This window comes from Mobula birostris, chromosome 31, assembly GCF_030028105.1.
Source record: "Mobula birostris isolate sMobBir1 chromosome 31, sMobBir1.hap1, whole genome shotgun sequence".
NCBI lineage: Eukaryota > Metazoa > Chordata > Chondrichthyes > Myliobatiformes > Myliobatidae > Mobula > Mobula birostris.
Genome location: NC_092400.1, coordinates 2,379,001 through 2,399,001, shown reverse-complemented (window position 1 = coordinate 2,399,001; position 20,001 = coordinate 2,379,001). Strand labels below are relative to the sequence as shown.

The following is a 20,001-nucleotide window of genomic DNA, read 5'->3' as shown; positions in this document are numbered from 1 at the left end:
GGAGGAACTCTACAGGTCAGGCATCTATGGAGAGGAATGAATAATCGAGGTTTCTGGCCAAGACTCCTCATCAGTCACTGCCACTGAGTCCTGACATGAAGTGTTTGTACGAGGACAGACGTGGAGAGATAGAACATGGAACAAGGAACATGACAGCACTACAGGTCCCTCAGCTCACAGTGTACAGCAGACATTTTAACCTACTCTGAAAACTAGAATCAGGTTTAATATCACCAGTACATGTCATGAAATTCGTTAACTTTATGCCAGCAGTACAATGTAACACATGATAAATAAATATAGAGAAAAAAACAAATTACAGTAATTATATATACGTCTATTAAACAGTGAAGTAAAAATATGTAGTGCAAAAGAGAAGTGGTGAGGTGGTGTCCATGGGTTCAATGTTCATTTAGAAATCAGATGGCAGAGGGAAAAAGCTGTTCCTGAATCACCGAGTGTGCACCTTCAGGCTTCTGTACCTCCTTGGTACAATGAGAAGAGGGCATGTCCTAGGTGGTGGGGATCCTTAATGATGGACACCACCTTCCTAAGGCACCACTCGCTGAAGATTAATCTAATCTTTCTTTCCTACATAGCCCTTCACCCATTTTTTTTTATATAGTTCATGCATCTATCTAAGAGTTTCTTAAATGTAGAAAGGTTGATAACCCTGGTATGATCCAACTTCCTCGTGGGCTGTTGGGTGAAGTCACAAGTCCCTGGCTTGAGTCGAGTTTCTGATGATTGTGCAGCGTGGAAATTTCCCTTGATCACTGAGTGTTAGACCAGACTGAGACAGAAATTCATCAACAATCCCATGTCAGCTTCTGCAGCTGCTGGCCCCAGGTTCCCTCGTATTAAAATTGACGTGCTTTGTCCTCTACAAAGGAGCAAAACGAGCAAAGAAGAAGCAAATGTGAACTATGTTCTGTTTCCATGTTCTATAAAAATGGAGGGCTCTGCAGGAGGGAAGGGTTAGATTGATCTTAAAGTGGGTTAAGAGGACAGTCTAACATTATGGGCTGAAGAACATGGCAGTATAGTGCAGGTCTACGCTTCGTGTTCTGTGAACTAGCCGGAAAACGAAGCCAACTTCCAGTGAGGTTCGGCCCTGGGTAGCTGATTGACGCTGTTGGGATTCTGTTATCCGGTATATCTACTGCCTACAGACCAGCAAGACATCAAAGAGACACCAGACATTATACCACCATACATATCACTGGAAACATCACCACATAACCACCACAACACCCCCGCCCCTCATTGGGTCACACAAGACAATCATTATCACACTGCTATCCCTCAACACAGTTAGCAGATTTTTCACCTACAAACCCGTTTCTCCTTCCTACACCCCACTCCATCACTAAGTGCTGCCATTATATCCAATGGCCAAAAGTTCAGCCAAATAGGTTGGTTTTAAAGAGGACCTTAGAGTGAGGGAGAGACAGAGAGAAAGGAGTGAGCCAAGACCATCGGTAGCTGGACTGTGTCTGTTGATGGGACGGGGAGTGGTTTCTGGGGATGAGGCTTCTTGGAGGAATAGAGCAGGCTGACAGATATTAACAAGGGCAGAGCAACAAGGAGATTGAAAGCAAGCACAGTAATTTTTTAAATAAATATCAGTCTGGGCCAGTGAACTCAAGTTCAAAGGGTGATTAAGACAATAAATACTGCTCTGTGAACAGAGGTAAAACAAACACAAAAATAAACACAATGGATTGGAAATTAACAGGCAGCTGAATAAGCCTACTGTTACATCTTGTGGAACTGTGCATTCTGTGAAGAATGCTGCTAACATTCTTGGTAGTGACAGTGAAACATGCTGTGACATAATCACAACAACCAACAGGGTACGGAGCAAACAGCAACTCATCCATAAAAATGCTCTCCTAATGGTTTAAAAATCAATTTCTAATCATGCTTACTGCAGCTCATTACTCAAGGGGGAATATATGAATGTCAGGTTTAATGGTTACAGTGTTTATATATTCAGAATCAGAATCAGATTTATTATCACCAAGACATAGAGTCATAGAAAAGCACAGGACAGAAACAGGCCCTTTGGCCCACTTAGTCTGTGCTAGGCCATTTAAACTGCCTATTCCCATCGACCTTTACCGGGACCATAACCCTCCATACCTCTGCCATCCATGTCCCTATGAAAACTGACATGTTGTGAAATTTGTTGTTTTGTGGTAGCATTACAGTGCAATAGATAAAGTATAGTATTAAGTGCAATAATATATACTGTATAAATAAAGTGGATTCCCATTACCTGGGGCAGCTGCTTATTTGGGACAACTCATAAACTAATTGAGAAACTAGCTGGGATTTCCTTCCTTCATTTGGGGCACTATGCTGCTTAGTTAGGACAGGAGACTGTTGCCGGTCTCCGACTAGCATCCATCAGATGCACTTGCACAGCTGTTAGAAACAACACCATGCTTTGAGTGAACAGTGTTTAAATAGTACTGATTTTTGTCACTCATAGTAGCTTGGAGATGCCAGAAACAGCCTGAAGTGAAAATAAACGATTTCAAGTTAGGAACTACGAAGAATTTGAAGGTATTGTTAATCATTTTGAATGTGACAATGAAATGAAGATTTGGAGGACGCAACACTTTCTAACTACAAATTTGTAGCTACAGTCACATGCATTTGTGTAGCTATTAGACACTACACCATACTTCGAGTGAACAGTTTTTAAATAGTGTCAGTTGCTGTTGCTTGTGTTATGTTATTCATGTCAGCTGACCAACGCCGAATTAGAAAGCAGTGATTTTTGACACTACTTCATGCAGAAAAGCAATGCAGGCAGCTCATTATCTGCATGAGGTGTCTGTGCTTTTGTTCATTTACAGGCAATCAAAAGAACAGGGCAGCGTGCACTTTATGAATTCCTCTGTCGATAACAATTAGGAACTGATACACAGTTTTATAGTACTGCAGTAATACGGTAGTTTTAATTTGCTCTGTATTTCATTTAAATACATAATTTGTTACTCTGTTAAATGGTAGTTTGTCTTTTTTAAACTACTTCCGTGAAACTTCTGGTAACTGATGCAGCTGCTTAATTGGGCCAATGTGTCCCAATTAACTGGAATCTACAGTATATAGAATAAGTATTGAACAAGGAAAGCAAAAATAGTGAGGTAGTGTTCACGGACCATTCAGGAATCAGATAGCAGTGAGGAAAAAGCTGTTCTTAAAACACCGAGTGTGGGTGCTGCTGTACCTCTTCCCTGATGGTAGTAATGAGAAGAGGGCATGTCCTGGGTTGGTGGGTGTCCTTAATGATGGATGTCGCCTTTTGAAAATATCTTTGATGCTGGGTAAGCTAGTGCCCATGATGTGCAGGATGTGGACACAGCTGGCTAGTGAGGACACACCTTTGATGCCCTTACAGCTGCAGTACTCTCTCTCCTGTTGTCTCTCTCACTACCTGCAACAGGCCCAGTCTGCTCTTCAGGATTCTGCCAGCTTGTCAGTTCACTGAACCACTCCGACTAGCGGAAGATTTTATACTCAGCTGGGAGAAGGAGAAGCCGGCGGTTGGCTGGGAGAAGGAGAGGCCAGCAGATGGGCCAGAGATGGTGAAGTCAATGGTCAGCTGGAGAAAGAGGAGCCAGCGGATGGCTGGTGACAGTGAAGCCGACAGACAGCTGGGTCCAGACTGTGTTGCTGCTGGCCATCTGAAGACATGGCCGGCTGGTGGCGCAACGGCATCAGCGCCGGACTCCGGAACGAAGGCTCCCGAGTTCGAATCCAAGTCGGGCCACCCCCCCAGCACGCTTCCCATCCGTGCCGGGTTGGGCGTTGAGCTAGCCACTTGGCCTCGTAAAAAAAAAAAGGGTCGAGTCAGGAACGTTCATATCGTGACCCGGTTAATCCTAAAGGAGACCAATCCTGACACCACACGCCAGACAAGAATGGCTGACTGTGTGGTGCGACATGCTAAAAACAAAACCTGAAGACACTGGAGTTGGTGCAAGAAAGCAGCGTGCAGTGTAACCATGAGTGACTGTCCTGGACGTTTCTCTTCTGATCAGAAAACCTTGTTAGACATTGATAATGTGAGATGTCACTGACCTGTTTCCCTTATTTGTTGGGGAGACAGGCGATGAGGCAGCAGCGTGGCCTCAAGCAGGCTTGCCTATTATATCTATTAATCGCTATTATATCTGCTTGCACCACTCCCTGTGGGCGGCAACCTATTCCAGGCATTCAGCGCTCTCTGTGTAGAAGAAAACTTGCCCTACACATCTCCTTTAAACATGCCCTCTCTTGGAGAAAAGTCAAGTGTTGCTTGATGACAGCAAAACAGATCTACCAATAATAACACATTCCTAAGTATCGGAGGGAAAGACTTGGGGACATCAGCAGGGCTTGGGTGCATTCCTGTTGTGAATATTTAGGTTGTCCTTTGGTGGTCAGTCCGGTTTTCTACTGTTGTCCTGAGACTGTGGACTCCAGCCTCAACCTTCTGCTGGAACCCTGGGTCAGCCCAAGAGCCAGAAAGCTCGTGGAAGTTGGATTTACCTAGCGGAGATACTATAACAAGTACTCTAAACAGGAAGGCACTACCCACAGGAGCAGAGGGGAAGATCCCCTTTACAATTTAAGAACATGCCAATACTTGGGATTAGGTCTCCGGGAGGGAAACCAAATATGTCTCAGTACAAGTGCTGGCAGTAAATCTGTAGATCTATCTTATTTCATTTCATTGCTAGCCAAGACCTTTGCTTTTCATGTGCCCCACTGTCCTGAAGGTGTTTCTTCTGTGCTTTGACAATGACGATCTGGATCTTCCCTTTGATGCAATGTGCGGATTGGTGCTGCTGAGCAGGGAGAGAATCATTTCATGCTATCTCCCTTTGCCTTGTGTGGAAAAGGGACAGAATACCTGTGGTTTCACAAGTGGCAGTCATGTTCCAGTGTTTTGCATGTGGCCTGGAACTGCTTCATATCTGCACCATTTACTATTGTATTGAACCAAACCTCTGTCATGCACATCCATTTAAAATGAGATTCCTTCTGAATCCATTAAAAGCGTATGTACCACCAAGACCATGCTATATCCTAGAGTGACCTACTGCTGTATCCATTTAAACTGTGTGGTCACCCATCCAGTTAAACTGAATCTACTTAAACCATGAATAGATCACACAAAATGCTGAAGGAATCAGCAGGTCAGGCAGCATCTATGGAGAGGAATAAACTGTTGTTGCATCAGTCCAAGACACTTCAGTAGGTCTGGCGTGTGACTTCCTCCAGCATTTGTTGTGTATTGCTCTGGAGATACTGGAAACACTCGGCAGGTCAGGCAGTGTCTGAGGAGAGACTGTTAGGCAAGGAAACAGATTTTCACAGGTTGATGGTTGATAGTTGATAGTCAACACGGGCTCAGTGGACCAGTGACTAGCTTCTGTGCTGTACCTCTAGGAGAGTTAACATTTCAGGTAATCGTTAACCTAAAACAGAAATTCTACTTCTCTCTCCACAGCAACACACACAAAATGCTGGAAGAACTCAGCATGTCAGGCAGCATCAATGGAAATGAACAAACAGATCAAGGCATGATCTGCTGAATAATTCCAACATTTTTCTTATTTTGGAATACCAGCATCCATATTCTTTGCTTCTCTTAGTGCCCTACAAAATGTGTGAGGAAGGATTCAATAACAATGACAGCCAATAAATGTACTGAATTAAATAAATTTTTGAAGATAGCAGCAAATGATGTATTGCAGCTGTCATCTGTGGGAGTTGATGGAAACTATTGCCAGCCATGGAATCCACATCTGCAGTAAATTTGAAGATCCTTGGTATCTGAGATTCACACACTACAATGCATCAGCAAAGGAGAAGTTACCCAGATACTTTGTTCCAAAAGGCTGTTATACCCCCAGCACAACATACACAAAATCCTGGAGAAATTCAGTCGGTCAGGCAGCATCTGTGGAAGGAAATGAACAGTTGACATTTTGGGCTTAACTGGAAAGCAAGGGGGTAGGAGCCAGAATAAAAAGGTAGGGGGATGGGAAGGAATACAATAATTCATTTCAATCTGAAACTAGGATGTCAGACCCAAACAAAGCAAACCACAAAGGCATATGAGATGTGGCATTAGTAGATTTGGAAACTCCATTTATGGGTATGGCAGGAAAAAGCAATGGCTTAATATATAGATTGTAATTAAAATATACGTCACTAAGGTGAAAACCCTCCAGCAAGTAGCTGTGTTATCTAGAGAAATCAATGATATTTTAGATCAAAGGAAAAGCTTATAATATTGCCAAATAAAAAATAATGAGCCTGAGAATTGGGAACAATTCCAAGTTCAGCAAATGACATCCAAAGCACTGATAAGGAAAGAGGAATTAGAATATAAGAGAGAAACTGAATGAACTTGAGTAAATGAGAAACATAAAAACACAGAGCTCCTACAGATATATGAACTTAACATAGGTCTCTGGAGGCTGAAACAGGAGAAATTATTTAAGTATTTAAGCCTCCTAGAAACAGTGAAGGACTACAGATTTAAAGTGAATGAGGAGCTCCAAGAAATTGGCATTTGCAAAAAATTAGTACTGGAGAAGATAATGTGACCAAAATCTGATAAATCCTCTGGATCTGCTGATCTACATACTGGAGTTTCGAAGGACTTGTGTGTGTGTGTGGGGGGGGGGGGGCAGCGGGGGGGGGGGGGAAGGGCAGAGATAGTAGATGCACTGGTTGTTGTCTTTTAAAATGCCAATTATATATATTCTAGAATGATTCCCACTGACTGAATGGCAATAAATGTAACCTCATTATATAGAGATAGGTGGAAAAACCAGAACACGGGACTCTAAGCCAGTTAGTTGATATCAACAGAGGGAAATGGTGGAATCTATTATTAAAGGAATGACAGTTAAGCATTTGGTAAATCATAATAGGATTGGCCAGAGCCAGCATTGAGGTATGAAAGGGAGATCATGTTTGACAAATTCATTGTACTCTTTTTGGACGTGGTTGTCAATTGATGTGATGCATTTGGACTTTCAGAAAGGCTGTAATAATCACACGAAACCATTAATCAACATTAGAGCACGTACTATTGAAGGTACACTGGCTAATGGTAAAAAACAGGGGGTAATCAAGAGTTGTTTGGATTGAGGAGTAGTGGCCAGTGGGACTGATGGTGTGGACCCAGCTGTTCACAATCAACGTTAATGATTTTGGATGAGGGGATCAAACATAATATATTCAAATTTACTGATAATCAAGGACAGTTGGGAACATGTGTTGTGAGGAAAATGCAGATGATTCAAGGCACGGATCAGGCATTTGGAATATAACCTGGCAAAACTGAAGGTCATCCAATCTAATAAGCAATATAATGATGGTGTTGATTTAAATGGTTGGAGATTAAATGGTAGGGTGTTCTCAGGAAACTGGTGTCATTTTACACAAATCATGAATAACCAAGATATCAATGCAGACTCAGTCATTGAATATATTCAAAAGATATTGTTCTATTTTTAGGCATGAAGAGAGTCAAGAGACATGGAGATAATAGCTCAGGAAAGTGACGCTGAGGTAAATGACATGCTGCAATTGGATTGAATGGCATAGTGGGCACAAGGGGGTTAAATGGCACATTCCATCAGCTATTCCTTATGTTCTCAAATAAACCCTTTGAACTACAGCTAACAGATCACACACCTTAACATGTAGCAACGTATCAGATCTTAAGCATACACTGGTATTTCTACAAAATAATGGATTAGTTGGAGGATATTTTCAATTTAAATTCAATTTTCAATATAAATTGAATTTAATTCAAGTCACGAACAACAATGTTATTCCTGTGTGATTAATGGGAATCTGACCCGATCGCCACTACTCTGTGAATGGTGGTGAATCTGAGTGTAATAATAACATATACAGGGATATGTTGATTGAATATGCATGTGAATGGAATTACTTTCAGATCCCTGTGATATTTGCAGTACAAATTGAGGTGGGTAGACAAATTACCATGGACCCGCCCTAGGATTCAAACATGCTTGAATTCTTCCTTTGAATACAAGATCTAGCTGCACAGAACTGATGCCAAAAAAAGATTAATGATGGATTGCAGGATTTGCTGACTGTTTTACTAGCTTTTTATTCACATTACAGATAGCACAGAGATCTCAGGATAGCTTCACTCTAATATGAGCAGGCGTGTTCATCCAACGCAACCATGCACATTAAACCACTGTATGAACATCCCATCTAAGTAATTACTGTGGCCAAAGTCCAGTTAAATAGGAAATAGATGGATTCAATAGCTGAAACTTGTTGTCGTATTGATTTCACATTTATCGGGTACAATGGTGAAGCAGTTGTTAAATTAGGAAATTCAGAGACATGTCTGGACAGTCCAGAAACTAGAGTTCAAATTCCACCGTGACATGAAAGTAAAATCAAGCTCAGTTAATAATTGGGATTTGGAAAAAAAAAGTAGTCCTTATGGTAATAACCATGAGATTATCAGAATTTTATTGACAAACCCATCTGCTTTGTTAAATTCTTTCTGGAGAGTAATTCTGCCACCCTTAACCAGTACATGACTCTTGACTCTCAATGTCTCTGACCATTAACTATCCCAGCAAACAGTTTGTTCAGTGGCAATCAGGGATAGGCAATTTTATAGTTACTGTCTTAAAATAGGATCTTTATGAGATTTTGTTAGTTAAGTGAAAAGGAAATGAGAACAGTGATATGGCAACGCATGGGGAAATGGGATTATGCTGCACAGTGAACTACCCTGGTTAAGATTCCCACTGCTATGCTGAGAACTGGTTTATATTAGCAGTTTTCTGTAAAAGCAGTGTACCATGGTGGAAAGTGTGTTTTGGCTTCAGCTGAGATAAGGATCCATGTGGTCCAAGTTAGGAATGTGAGTCAGCCAGTCAGAATTGTGAATTGTGAGAGAAGGTTCCGGAGAGCTGTGGGGAAGAGATTTCTGAAGGGTAGTAGTCTGGTTTGGGGTCTTTTGGTGGGAGTAGTGGAGGGGGGCACAGGAGAAGATGCCACAGAATGCTGTTGGAAGGGGGGTCTCCGTTGCAAGAAGTGCTTTGTGCAGATGAATGGCTCCAAGGGGGAAGGGTCAATATTCCTGAGAGAGAGCCGGTTTGCTCAAGATGGACTTTGAGGGAATTTCAGAATGTGGCAGGTGTTTTCCGCAGACCATGGATCAGCGTGTGAGTAAAAGATACACCCCCAAATACTCCAGTATGAGATCCAACATTACGTGCACATTGGACTAGTTTAACTGTAATGGGCCCATTTATTTTTCTTTTCCTTTTCTGTAACTGTTTGTTAAAGTTGAAAATTCAGTAAATATACTTTCTTTATAATTTTATGCTGGTGTTCGAGCTCTCACTTCTGGGCTACTGAAAACTGTGTATGGGGAGTATTTATATAGCATTCACTCAAATTGAGGTTCCTTTACTCGGAACATCACGATGTTCCTGTTTGGTTGAATTCCAAATCATACCGACCCGAAACGAAAATTGTTCATGAAAGATGGCCTGCTTACCGCTGAGTCATGTGGCTGTAGGCAGAGTTAGCTAACAAGCCAAGTATGTACACGAGCCCCGATGAGAGGGTTAATATTCATTACTTATTGACTCTATAATACCTGATCACACCCATTGTACAATATCAGTGCAGTTTGACTCCCTCTATATATCAAAACAGCGCAGCTCCCTCTGTATAATATAACTACGGTGTGACCTCCTCTGTACAATATCATTGCAATATGGCTCTGTGTACAACAGCATCACAGTACAACTTCTTATTCACAGGACCACCGCTGAACAATATCACCTCAGTGTCATCCCCTCAGCATAAATTACTGCAGCGTGACACCTTCGTACACATCATGGTAGTATCGCAATATAAGCTGTCATTTGTAGAATTAAGAATTCAAAAGGATTGCCTATTTCACAAGTACAAGAAATTCTGTAGATACTGGAAATCCAGAGCAACACACACAAAATGCTGGAGGAACTTAGTCAGTCGAGCAGCATCTGGTGAGAGGAATAAACAGCTGACTTTTTGCATCAAATCCCTTCATCCTGTTTGTGTGTTATTCCACAGCTGTGCTCAGTCTGATAGTGACTGCTTTGTGTTGTTTTTCACATAAATAAATGAACTTGTATAATGCCTTTAACATAAGCCCTATGTTTTCATCACACAATTACTGGTCTGTAGAACAGGTTATTAACAAGTGACCAAATGCAACAATTTTTCAGAAGAGTCATCAGGGAAAGTGAGTTGGCCTGCTGGGAGAATTCCAGATCTTAGTCCATATGTCCATAAGACACAGGAGCAGAATTAGGCCATTTAACCCATCGAGCCTGCTCTGCCATTACATCATGGCTGATATATTATCCCTCTTTAACTCCATTCTCCTGCCTTCCTTCTGTAAATTCTGACACGCTTACTAATCAAGAACTTATCAACCTCCACTAACTTGGCCTCCACAGGCATCTGTAGCAATGAATTGGGACCATGCTGCCAAGTCACCAGCTCTGTGACAAATCAAGGAAACTAGAATTTAGTTTTAGAGGGCTGTGCAGCTGCAGGAGATAGATCATGGGATGACACAGATGTGATAGCAATAGAGAGGCTATCGGCTGGGAAACTAGGCTGAGGGTAAAATAGAGCGATATGTAAGAGAAGTGGCTGGTTTAACCTGAAATTAGCAGTGGAAGAGTAGAAAAAATATCAGAGGCAAGGATACTGTCAATGAAAGGTGACAAACAATGACTTTAATCTTTGCAAATGACTGAATAAAATTGTGGAAGTGGAGGTAGAGGTTGGGGTGGGGGTGAAGGAGGGAAGAAGGGGGAGACATTGAGGAGGGAGAGGGGAGAGATGAGGAGGGATAATGAGAGAGAAAGAGGGAGAAACATAAGGAGATGGGAGTTGACAGTGTGCACTTGCGGAAAGATTTTGACAGTGCCAGCAAGCAGGCTCAACAAAATAGGGAAGGACAGACCCTTGGGGAACTGGAGGTTACGGGTCGATGGATGGAAGAGATGCTGCTGCTTGGTGAGCTCATTGAGGGTCATTTTGACATTGTGGGGGAACTGGTGCCATTTTAACATGGAGTCGTATGAAAACATTGGCATAGATTTGATTAACAACACTATGCATTCCTGTAAAATTTTCTGACATCCCCTACAATTCTCAATGGATTTCTTCTTGCTTTACATTTAAGTAAACTCTGTGAAATATTAAAGAAACATCAAAGTGTTTTATGTAGCACTACTTAATTCCTGACGCTTCGGAAAATGGAATGAAATGTCTTTCCATTTGACCTAGGCAACATTTTAAAACCAACTAATAGATCAATTAAACAAACTGAAAAATTTGGCGTAGTTCCTTTCAAACTCAATACCCATACTAATGAAGGGTAGCTGCTGCTATCAGCCCGTGATGCTAACCATTTACCATTAACTCAGCAGCTAATTATAACGTGTTAAGTGTTATAGCCTATTACCAGCAACTCATTAAGCATTTATCCTGTACTTACCAATTTGCTCTGGTGCTTTCAGGCATATTGAGATATGAAAGCTGTTCTAATCACATTTTTAAACTCTATTTGATGAGACTCTGGTTGCAGCTGTTTAACATTAGAGGCACTTGTTAGGTGAAGACTTCCTATATTTTTACATCTGATACCCAGATTCATAGAACAAGTCCATTTAACCATTTGTACTGATACAACTCTCGGAATGAACTCTCCCTTCCCCTAGTTCTTTCTCATAGTCCTAGAGTATCTTCTTTTTAAGTATTTATTCAAAGTTCAAAGTAAATTATTATCAATTACATATATGTCACCATATACAACCCACAGATTCATTTTCTCACAGGCATACTCAGTAAATGCAAAAACCATAACAGAATCAATGAAAGATGGCATCCAACAGAGCAGACAAAGTTCAAAATACATTTATTATCAAATTATGTATACTATATATAACCTTGAGATCTGTCTCCTTATAGGTCACCACAAAACAACTAAACCCAATAGAACGCATTTTAAAAAAAGACCATCAAACACCCAATGTGCAGAAAAAAAACAAAACGTGCAAACAAAACCAAACAAACAACTAACGTTCACAAAAGTGAGTCCACAGCTGCGAAGCCAGTCATCACTGCAGCCGGTTCAGCCTGTTAACTCAGGCCACAGCCACAGTTCAGGACAGAGACGAGTAAACCTTGTGGAGCAACAAGATGAACTGGTTTGTCCTTCACCTCTGCCCCAACACCCTGACCTATTCAATCTGGCCGGGTGCTTAAATCGTCCAAACCTCGGGTTGCTCCTTACATGGTCCCAGTTGCTTCAATACCCTCTCAGGCCCGGGCCTAGGCCTGGGCCCCGCTGCTTCGCTGCACTCTAGGGCCCAGGCCCTGCCGCCTTGATCTGGCCGACACCCAAACTTTCCAATTCAGCCCGGCACTTGAATCGATCAATCCTCAAGTCATTCCTACTCTCAGACCCGGGCCCTGCTGCTTTGAAACACTCTCCGGCCTGGGCCCTGCTGTCTTGATTCGACTTGTACCCAACTTTTCCAATTCAGTCCATCGCTTCTTAAATCGATCAAACCTCGGGTCCTTGCTTGCTCTCAGGCCCCACCACCCTATCTCTGCCTTGCCTCGGTCCTGCTGCATTAGATCCCCTCCAAGTGCGCTCCAGCAATAGCCAAACATTAGCTCATTCCCTGCTGTCGGGCCTGGGCTCTGCCGCCTTCATTCTGCCTGTACGCACCATGCAGCAACTGTCCTGCATCTTTGAGAGTTCAGTTCACAACAGGTCGTACAGGTGGTTCAAAAGCTCAACTCTGAAAGGGAAGTTACAGGCTACAAACAACCAATCTGCAAAAAACTGCAAATACAAAAGAGAAAAATAAATAAACAAATAAACAAACAAATAAATAAGCAATAAATATGGAGAACTCGAGATGAAGAGTCCTTGAAAGTGAGTCCATAGATTGTGGGACCAGTTCACTGATGGGGCAGGTGAAGTTGAATGAAGTTATCTCACTGGTTCAAGAGCCTGATAGTAATAACTGTTCCTGAACCTGATGGTGTGAGTTCTGAGGTTCCTGCACCTTCTTCCTGATGGCAACAGCAACAAGAGAGCACAGCCTGGGTGGTGGGGATCCCTGATGATGGATGCTGCTTTCCTGCGACAGTGCTCTGTACAGATGTGCTCAATGGTGGGAAGGGCTTTGCCTGTGATGGACTGGGCCTTCCTTATCTATTGAATGTGTTGTATCAACACATTCCAGACCATGCTCTTAAAAAGAATTATCATAAAGCCTCTGGCTGTTTTGCTAGTTATCTGAAAATCTCCGATAACTGACACACTCCAAATGGAAACAACGTTTAGTTTCTTTTATTGACTAATTTCCTGACTTTAGACACCTATATTAAAACTCCGTTGAAGTTTTCTATTCTGAGACAAACAATCCAGGCTCTGAGGCACTGCTCCGAGAACAATCAATCGTTCCAGTCTCAGAATGTCACTGGTCCACCAATGACCTTCCTTCTATCACAAGGTCAGAAGGGATATTTGCTAATGACTGCATAACATTGAATTCAATTGTGATTCCTTAGCAAATGAAGCACGCAGTAAGAGTAGGTAATATTCAGCTAGGGGCTGAAAGTGGCCACCTGCAACATGTGAGAGGCATTGATTCCACGGCATTAACATTGAGTCCCACACCAGTATCCTGCAGTGGATCCACAAGATGTGGCTACCACAGCAGCTCAAAGGCTGGGAATCCGGTTGTAGGTGACTCACCTTCTGACACCCTACAGCAGGGGCTCCCAAACTTCTTTTTGCCATGAACCCCTACCATTAACCAAGGGAGTCCGTACACCCCAGTCTGGGAACCCCAGCCCTAAAGCTTTTCAAGCATACACAAAACAAAAATATAAAGCATGTAGGAATACCCCCCCGCCCCCAACTTACCTGAATGAGTACAACAAACCAAGAGGTTAAAAAACTCCCTTACAACAGTTCAAGGCGGTCTACTCATTATGTTGTTCTCAGGGGAAGTTACAGATGAGCGACACACATTAGTCTTGCCAGCAAAATCCAGATCCCAAAAGCTGAATAAATAAAAGAAACTCCAAGGGATCGTAGCTTCAGTAAAACTCTGCTCAAGCAGCAGCATTGGTGAAGACGTTAATGGCAAGAAACTAAAAAAAAAAATTACCCCCGTGTTTAAATTAACATCAATGCCAACTACTGTGATAAACAACGTGAAAAATGATTTATGAACATGTCTATAAATGTAACTGCTCATTTGTAATCATGTCTTAGAGGTAATCACTACAAAACTGAGACTCAATTACTGAGGACAATTATAAAAGTCAGAAGATGAGGTTCACCAATGGTATATTTTTGGGAAGATTTCTGCGTTTAGTCACTAACCAAATGAGCCTCTCATGGGCTTTACTAAAGGCAGTGTGGTCACATTGGGAACCCACTCTTGTAAAACCTTACTCCTGTACAGATGGTTCTGAAAAGTAAGCATGCCATGTTCTCTAGTACCCTCTGGCATTTTAGTATAGGTATGAACGTATGAATCAGGATGAGGGTTCAGCCACTGAGCCTGCTGCACCACTTCATGAATTCATGGTTGATCTGCTTACAGCCTCAAGTCTGCATTTATGCTGTAACTTCTCACCGACCTGCTTTGCAAAAATCTACTGTGAGTACCACAGTAGCATAGTGGTTAGCGCATCGCTTTCCAGCATTCAGTGATCAGGGATCAATTCCCACCACTGTCTGTAAGGAGTTTGTACGTTCTCCCAATGACCATGTAGGTTTCCTCCAGGTGCTCTGGTTTCCTCCCACATTCCAAAGATGCACAGTTAGGATTAGTGAGTTGTGGGCATGCTATGTAGACGCCAGAAGCTTGGCAACACCAGCACAATCCTTGCTGATTTGACTTTCACAAGCAACAGATTTCACTGATCTCCCAATGTACATGCGTCAAATAAACCTAATCTTTATCTATCTCTGCCTTAAAATACCCAGAGACGTTGCTTCCCCCTACCCTGCTCTCAGGAAGAGAGTTCCAAAGGCTTGCGACTCTCTGTAAAAAAAATAATTCACCTCTTTTGTCTTAAATTAGCGACCACTCATTCTTAAATTGGCGATCCCTCATTCTAGACTCTCCCACAAGAGGAAATGTCTACTCTACATACATCGTATCAGGTCTCCTGAGAATCTTACATGTTTCCATTAAATCACCTCTCACCCTTCGAAACTCAAGCAGCTACAAGCCCAGCTTGGCCAACCTTTCCTCATAAGGTAAACTGCCCATTCCAGGAATCTGTTCAGTTAAGCTGAAGTAATTGTTTACTGCCCCCATTAACTCAGGCTAACAATACTGCACACAGTCCAGATGTGGTCTTGCCAATATCCTATATAACTGAATTATAACCTCCCTATTTGTATTGAATTCCCTCAGCACAAGGTAACATTCTGTTAGCTTTCCGAATTTCTTGAATAAGGAGGAGATGATTGACAGTGACAGCCATGCGATGATTTGATCATCATTTCTCCTGCGTTAACATTTGAAATTTGATTGCTTAAGTTGTTGTGGTGCTTTAGGGCATTTGCTCTAAAGTTTCTTTTCCTAGCACTAAAATAATTCAAAGTCACTGTCACACGCTTAACTATCAAGGGACAAAGGAAGGAATGCAGCTGCTGGAAATCTGGAGCAACATAGTAAATGCTAGAAGAACTCAGTGCGTGAGACAGCCTCCAGGGAGGGAAGTGGACAGCTGATGTTTTGGGACAAGATGCACCATCAGAACTAGAAAAAGAGAGGGGAAATAGCAGTATAAAAGTGGGTGGTGCCTGAGCTAGCAGGTGAATGGTGGATCCCGCAGAGGGGGGTGAGATCGGCAAGTGGGAGAGGGGAGAGTGGGAATTACGTCAGAAGCTGGGTGGCGATAGGAAAAGACAGTGGACCATGGAATAAAGGGAAGGATGTAGGGAGGAATGAGTGAGTGATAACAGAGGGACAGAGAGGGAACGATGGGGCCTGTGTGATAAGGGAATGCAAAAGGGGGACAGAGGGGAGTGATTACTAGAAGTTAGAGAAATTGACGTTCACGTCATCAGGTTGGAGACTATCAAGACACTGTTCCTCCAATCTGCATTTAGTCTCAACTTGGTAGGAGAGGAGGCCGTGGATATGGAAGTGAAATGAAAATGGCTGGCCACTAGGGAATCCTGGCTGTTACAGTGGCTGGAGAGAAAGTGCTTGATAAGGACACCCCCACCTGCATCAGGTCTCACTGATGTAGAGGAGATCCTGCTGAGAGCACCGGATGTAATAAATGACATTGACTGCATCCAGTGGATTCACATACCTCGCCTGGGGTGCTGAATGGTCGTGGGGGAAGAGCGCAGGGACAGTCACAGGGACGAGTGCCTGGAAGGGTATCACTGGGAAGGGATGAACGGTTAAGGGAGTTTTGGAGAAAGTAATCCCTGCGTTACACGGAGGTGGGGTGGGGAGGAAGATGTGCCTATTGGAGATGGCAGAAGCCTTGGAGAATGACGCGTTGGATTCGGATGCTTGTGGGATGGTAGGGGATTCTATTGCTGTACGTCTGGGACAGATGGGATGAGGGCTGCATTGACAGCAATGAGGAAAACACTGTTTTCTGAAGAAAGCAGACAGGAAACCAGGAGTGGAAAGCAAGATCATGAGAAGAGATGGGACAGAGACGAAGGAATTGCGAGAAGGGAATAGCATTCTTGACAGTGACAGGGTAAGAAGTGGTCTATCACCTATCTGTGGTTCCCCTCCTTACTTTCTTCCCTTTATTCCATGGTTCACAGTCTCTCCCATCAGATTCCATCTTCCTTAGCTCTATTTCGCTTCCATCTATCACTTCCATGCTTGTCATTTTCATTCCCTCTCTTCCCCTCCTCCAGATGCCTATTTTCGCCTCCTCGCATGGGTCCATCCACCCATTCCCCCCACCCTTTTAGACCAACTCTTTTCCTTCTTCCTTTCCAGTCCTGATGAAGGGTCTCGGCCCAAAACATTGACTGTCGATCTTCCTCCACAGAAGCTGTCTAAGCTGCTGAGTTCCTCTGCACTCTGTGTATTGGTTAACTGCCAAGGCTTACCTTTGCTGGCGTTGGAGACCTCTGTGGAGCTGGTTGGCAGTGCCGGTGCTCCACGGCAGGCTCGCTCCAGACTGTTGTGCTGTTTGGCTAGCTGCTCGATCGTCTCCTCAAGTCGGGCACGCTGCTCACGCTCGTACTGCAAGGCTCGCTGCCATTTCCGACTGTGTGTCTCTGCTAGCTCCAAAAAGTCCCGGCATGCCTGAGGACAAGAAGGAGCAATGCTTATCAGGAATCAGTAACAAAGCGACAAAGAGGATAAACTCATCAGATTTCAATTTATTTCTCAAGGTTCAAGATTGTTTAATTGCCATTTCCAGTACACAAGTGCAAAGGAAAACAAAGTAATTGTTACCCTGGATCTGATGCAGATTAGAGGTAGAATCTGGGGGGCGGGGTAGGGCTGGGGAAGTTGGTGTGAGTGTGAGGAGAATTAAAACAGAAGGTTAGTGTAAATGGGTATTTAATGTCGTTACTGACTGGGTGTGCTGAGGGCCCATTTCTGTGCTGCATGACTCCTACAGCTTGGGGGTATGGAGGCATAAGTGAAATAGGTAGGGGTGAGGCTTGGAGGGGCGTACTAATCAAGGTGACAACATTAAAATTTCACATTTTAATACTTGCTGCAGGTAAGGTTCTTGCATGGCTATAATTTTATGTAATGGCTTCTTTGTAATGTTCACTGCTGAGGTAACGTTTTTTCCGTAGCAGCAATGTTTGGGTTATCGCTGGAGATAACAGGACTGTAGTATGCATGTTAGCCAATCGGAGATTGTTGTTTTGACTTGCGTATCTGGAAGGATGTTGTTTTCACGGTCTTTTGTCGAGGAGAGATAAAGAGGGAAGACGTGTGGGGTGAGAGCTGGTAGACCACCGGATGGAGTAGGCTGGGATCTGAGGGTCCGAAGGGCGGCGTCATTCTCATTGTCACCAATACAGACCATTTCCTGTTGAACAGGTTTAACAGAACATGCTTGACTTTGTATGATACAGGCATAAGAGGCAGCAAATTTTGACTGGACTTATTGTGACTCCGAAGGAGACTATTTAGCCTATCAGGTTGATGCATGCTCCGAGCAGAGCAATCTCATGATCCCTCTTCACAGCTTTTCCTGTCATTCCAATCCGCTTGCCCTTGATTCTTTTACCTTCACCAGGTCTGATGGACTACACAGGGAAGAGAAAACGCTAAAAAGTCAAGTTGCAGTTTCCAAAAGAGCACCAATCTGCACACTGTTGATGAAATATCTGATAATGATGAGAGTGACACGGAACTGTGTAGTCTTGAGATTTACAATGTAAAAATTAACAATGGACAAGTAATATGGCCTACGCCAGAAGTGCACAGCAAATTAAAGTTCTTCACACAAAGGGCTTGAAAACTAATAGTAGCTGACAGCAGCAAAGCACATGAATAATGAATAGAGGAAAGTGAAAACAAAATGACAAAAAAAACTCCTAGGTTTCCCAAGAAATTAATTCTATCTGTCTCGAACATACTGCCAGAGGAATGAAAGTACAGACAATTTGTTTCTGCATTATGTGCTCTCAGGGATGAGCTTGTAATTTATGCTCCCATCATGGGCACATTACTACGATAAAGCACTAACACGTTTTGTGCTGGCTGTACAAATAAACCAATAACAGCAGAAGAACCAGATTATTTGAGATTTCCAAACCTGATCCAACCCATTAGTAGAACAAATGATTTTGCTTTAAATTCATTCTTGGAATGTGGATGTTACAGGAAAGATCAGCATCTATTGCCCATCCTTAATTAGACTATAAAACATATGAGCAGAATTAGGCTACTTGACCCACTGAGTCTGTTCTGCCAATTGCCCTTTTGAGGGGTTATGGTGAACTACTACACTCAGTGTGGTGATTGTACTCCAGTATCCTGTAAATTTAGAGTCACTTGACACAGTTCTAGTGTAGATGAAGAAGAGACATTTTCTGTTTAATTCAGAGATGGTGTGCGACTTGGAGAGGAAGTAGGATGAGTCTCCAGCTTCCTACGACCTAAGCAATTGTGGTCATATGTTTGGGAGGTTCTGGAAGTGAGACCTTGGTTTCCTACTTCAGTGCATTTTACAGAAGATGTGAGGGTATGATGAGGGAGGAGGGGATGCTGATTAATTGGGTTCTTTGGTTCTGGATTGTATCCAGCTTCCTGAACATTTTGGAGCTGCACTTCATCTGCACCTGCCTTGCTCCTTGCAGATGGTAAAAAGGCTTCACACAGTCAAGTAGTGAGTTAATCACTCCAGAATTACCTGTCATTCAGATGCTCTTATAGCCACAGTCCTTGCACAGAATTCAATAAAATGTATGATACAGAGACAGGTCATTCAGCCTAACTAGTTTGTATTTCACTCTATTCTCTCCTCATTTTTCTCCGCTTAACTTTATCTTCATAACATTCTATTTCGTTCTTCCTCATGTGCTTGCCTACCTGTCCATTAAATGCTTCTGTACACTCGTCTTATCCGGCCCATGTGGTGGAAGTTCCACATTCTTCCCCACTGGATTTCCTGGTAACTATCTCATATTGTCAGCCTCTGTTTTCGTTATTCTCTTCAAATGCACTCTCTTTGCATCCACTCTATCTTCTCATTTTATACACCTCTATTAGGTCTCTCTCAGCCTTCTTTCTCAAAAGATAGCTGGTCTGTACACCCTTTCCTGATGCATCTACCTCACGTATCTTGTAAACTTTCTCCACATCCTTTCCCAGGCTTCTCAAGACAGGAGACCCAGTGTTATGGCTGCTCAATTAAGGAATT

At 42.8% G+C, this 20,001-nt stretch overlaps 1 protein-coding gene across 3 annotated transcripts in view; it reads right to left on the bottom strand.

Moving 5' to 3' along the window:
• osbp2b (oxysterol binding protein 2b) overlaps nt 1-20,001 on the bottom strand; it is a 364,368-nt gene that overhangs the window by 76,489 nt on the left and 267,878 nt on the right. For all 3 annotated transcript variants that reach the window (XM_072247656.1, XM_072247657.1, XM_072247658.1), the window contains one exon: nt 17,219-17,417. In XM_072247656.1, coding sequence (XP_072103757.1) covers nt 17,219-17,417 — 199 coding nt within the window. The remainder of the gene's footprint in view (nt 1-17,218; nt 17,418-20,001) is intronic.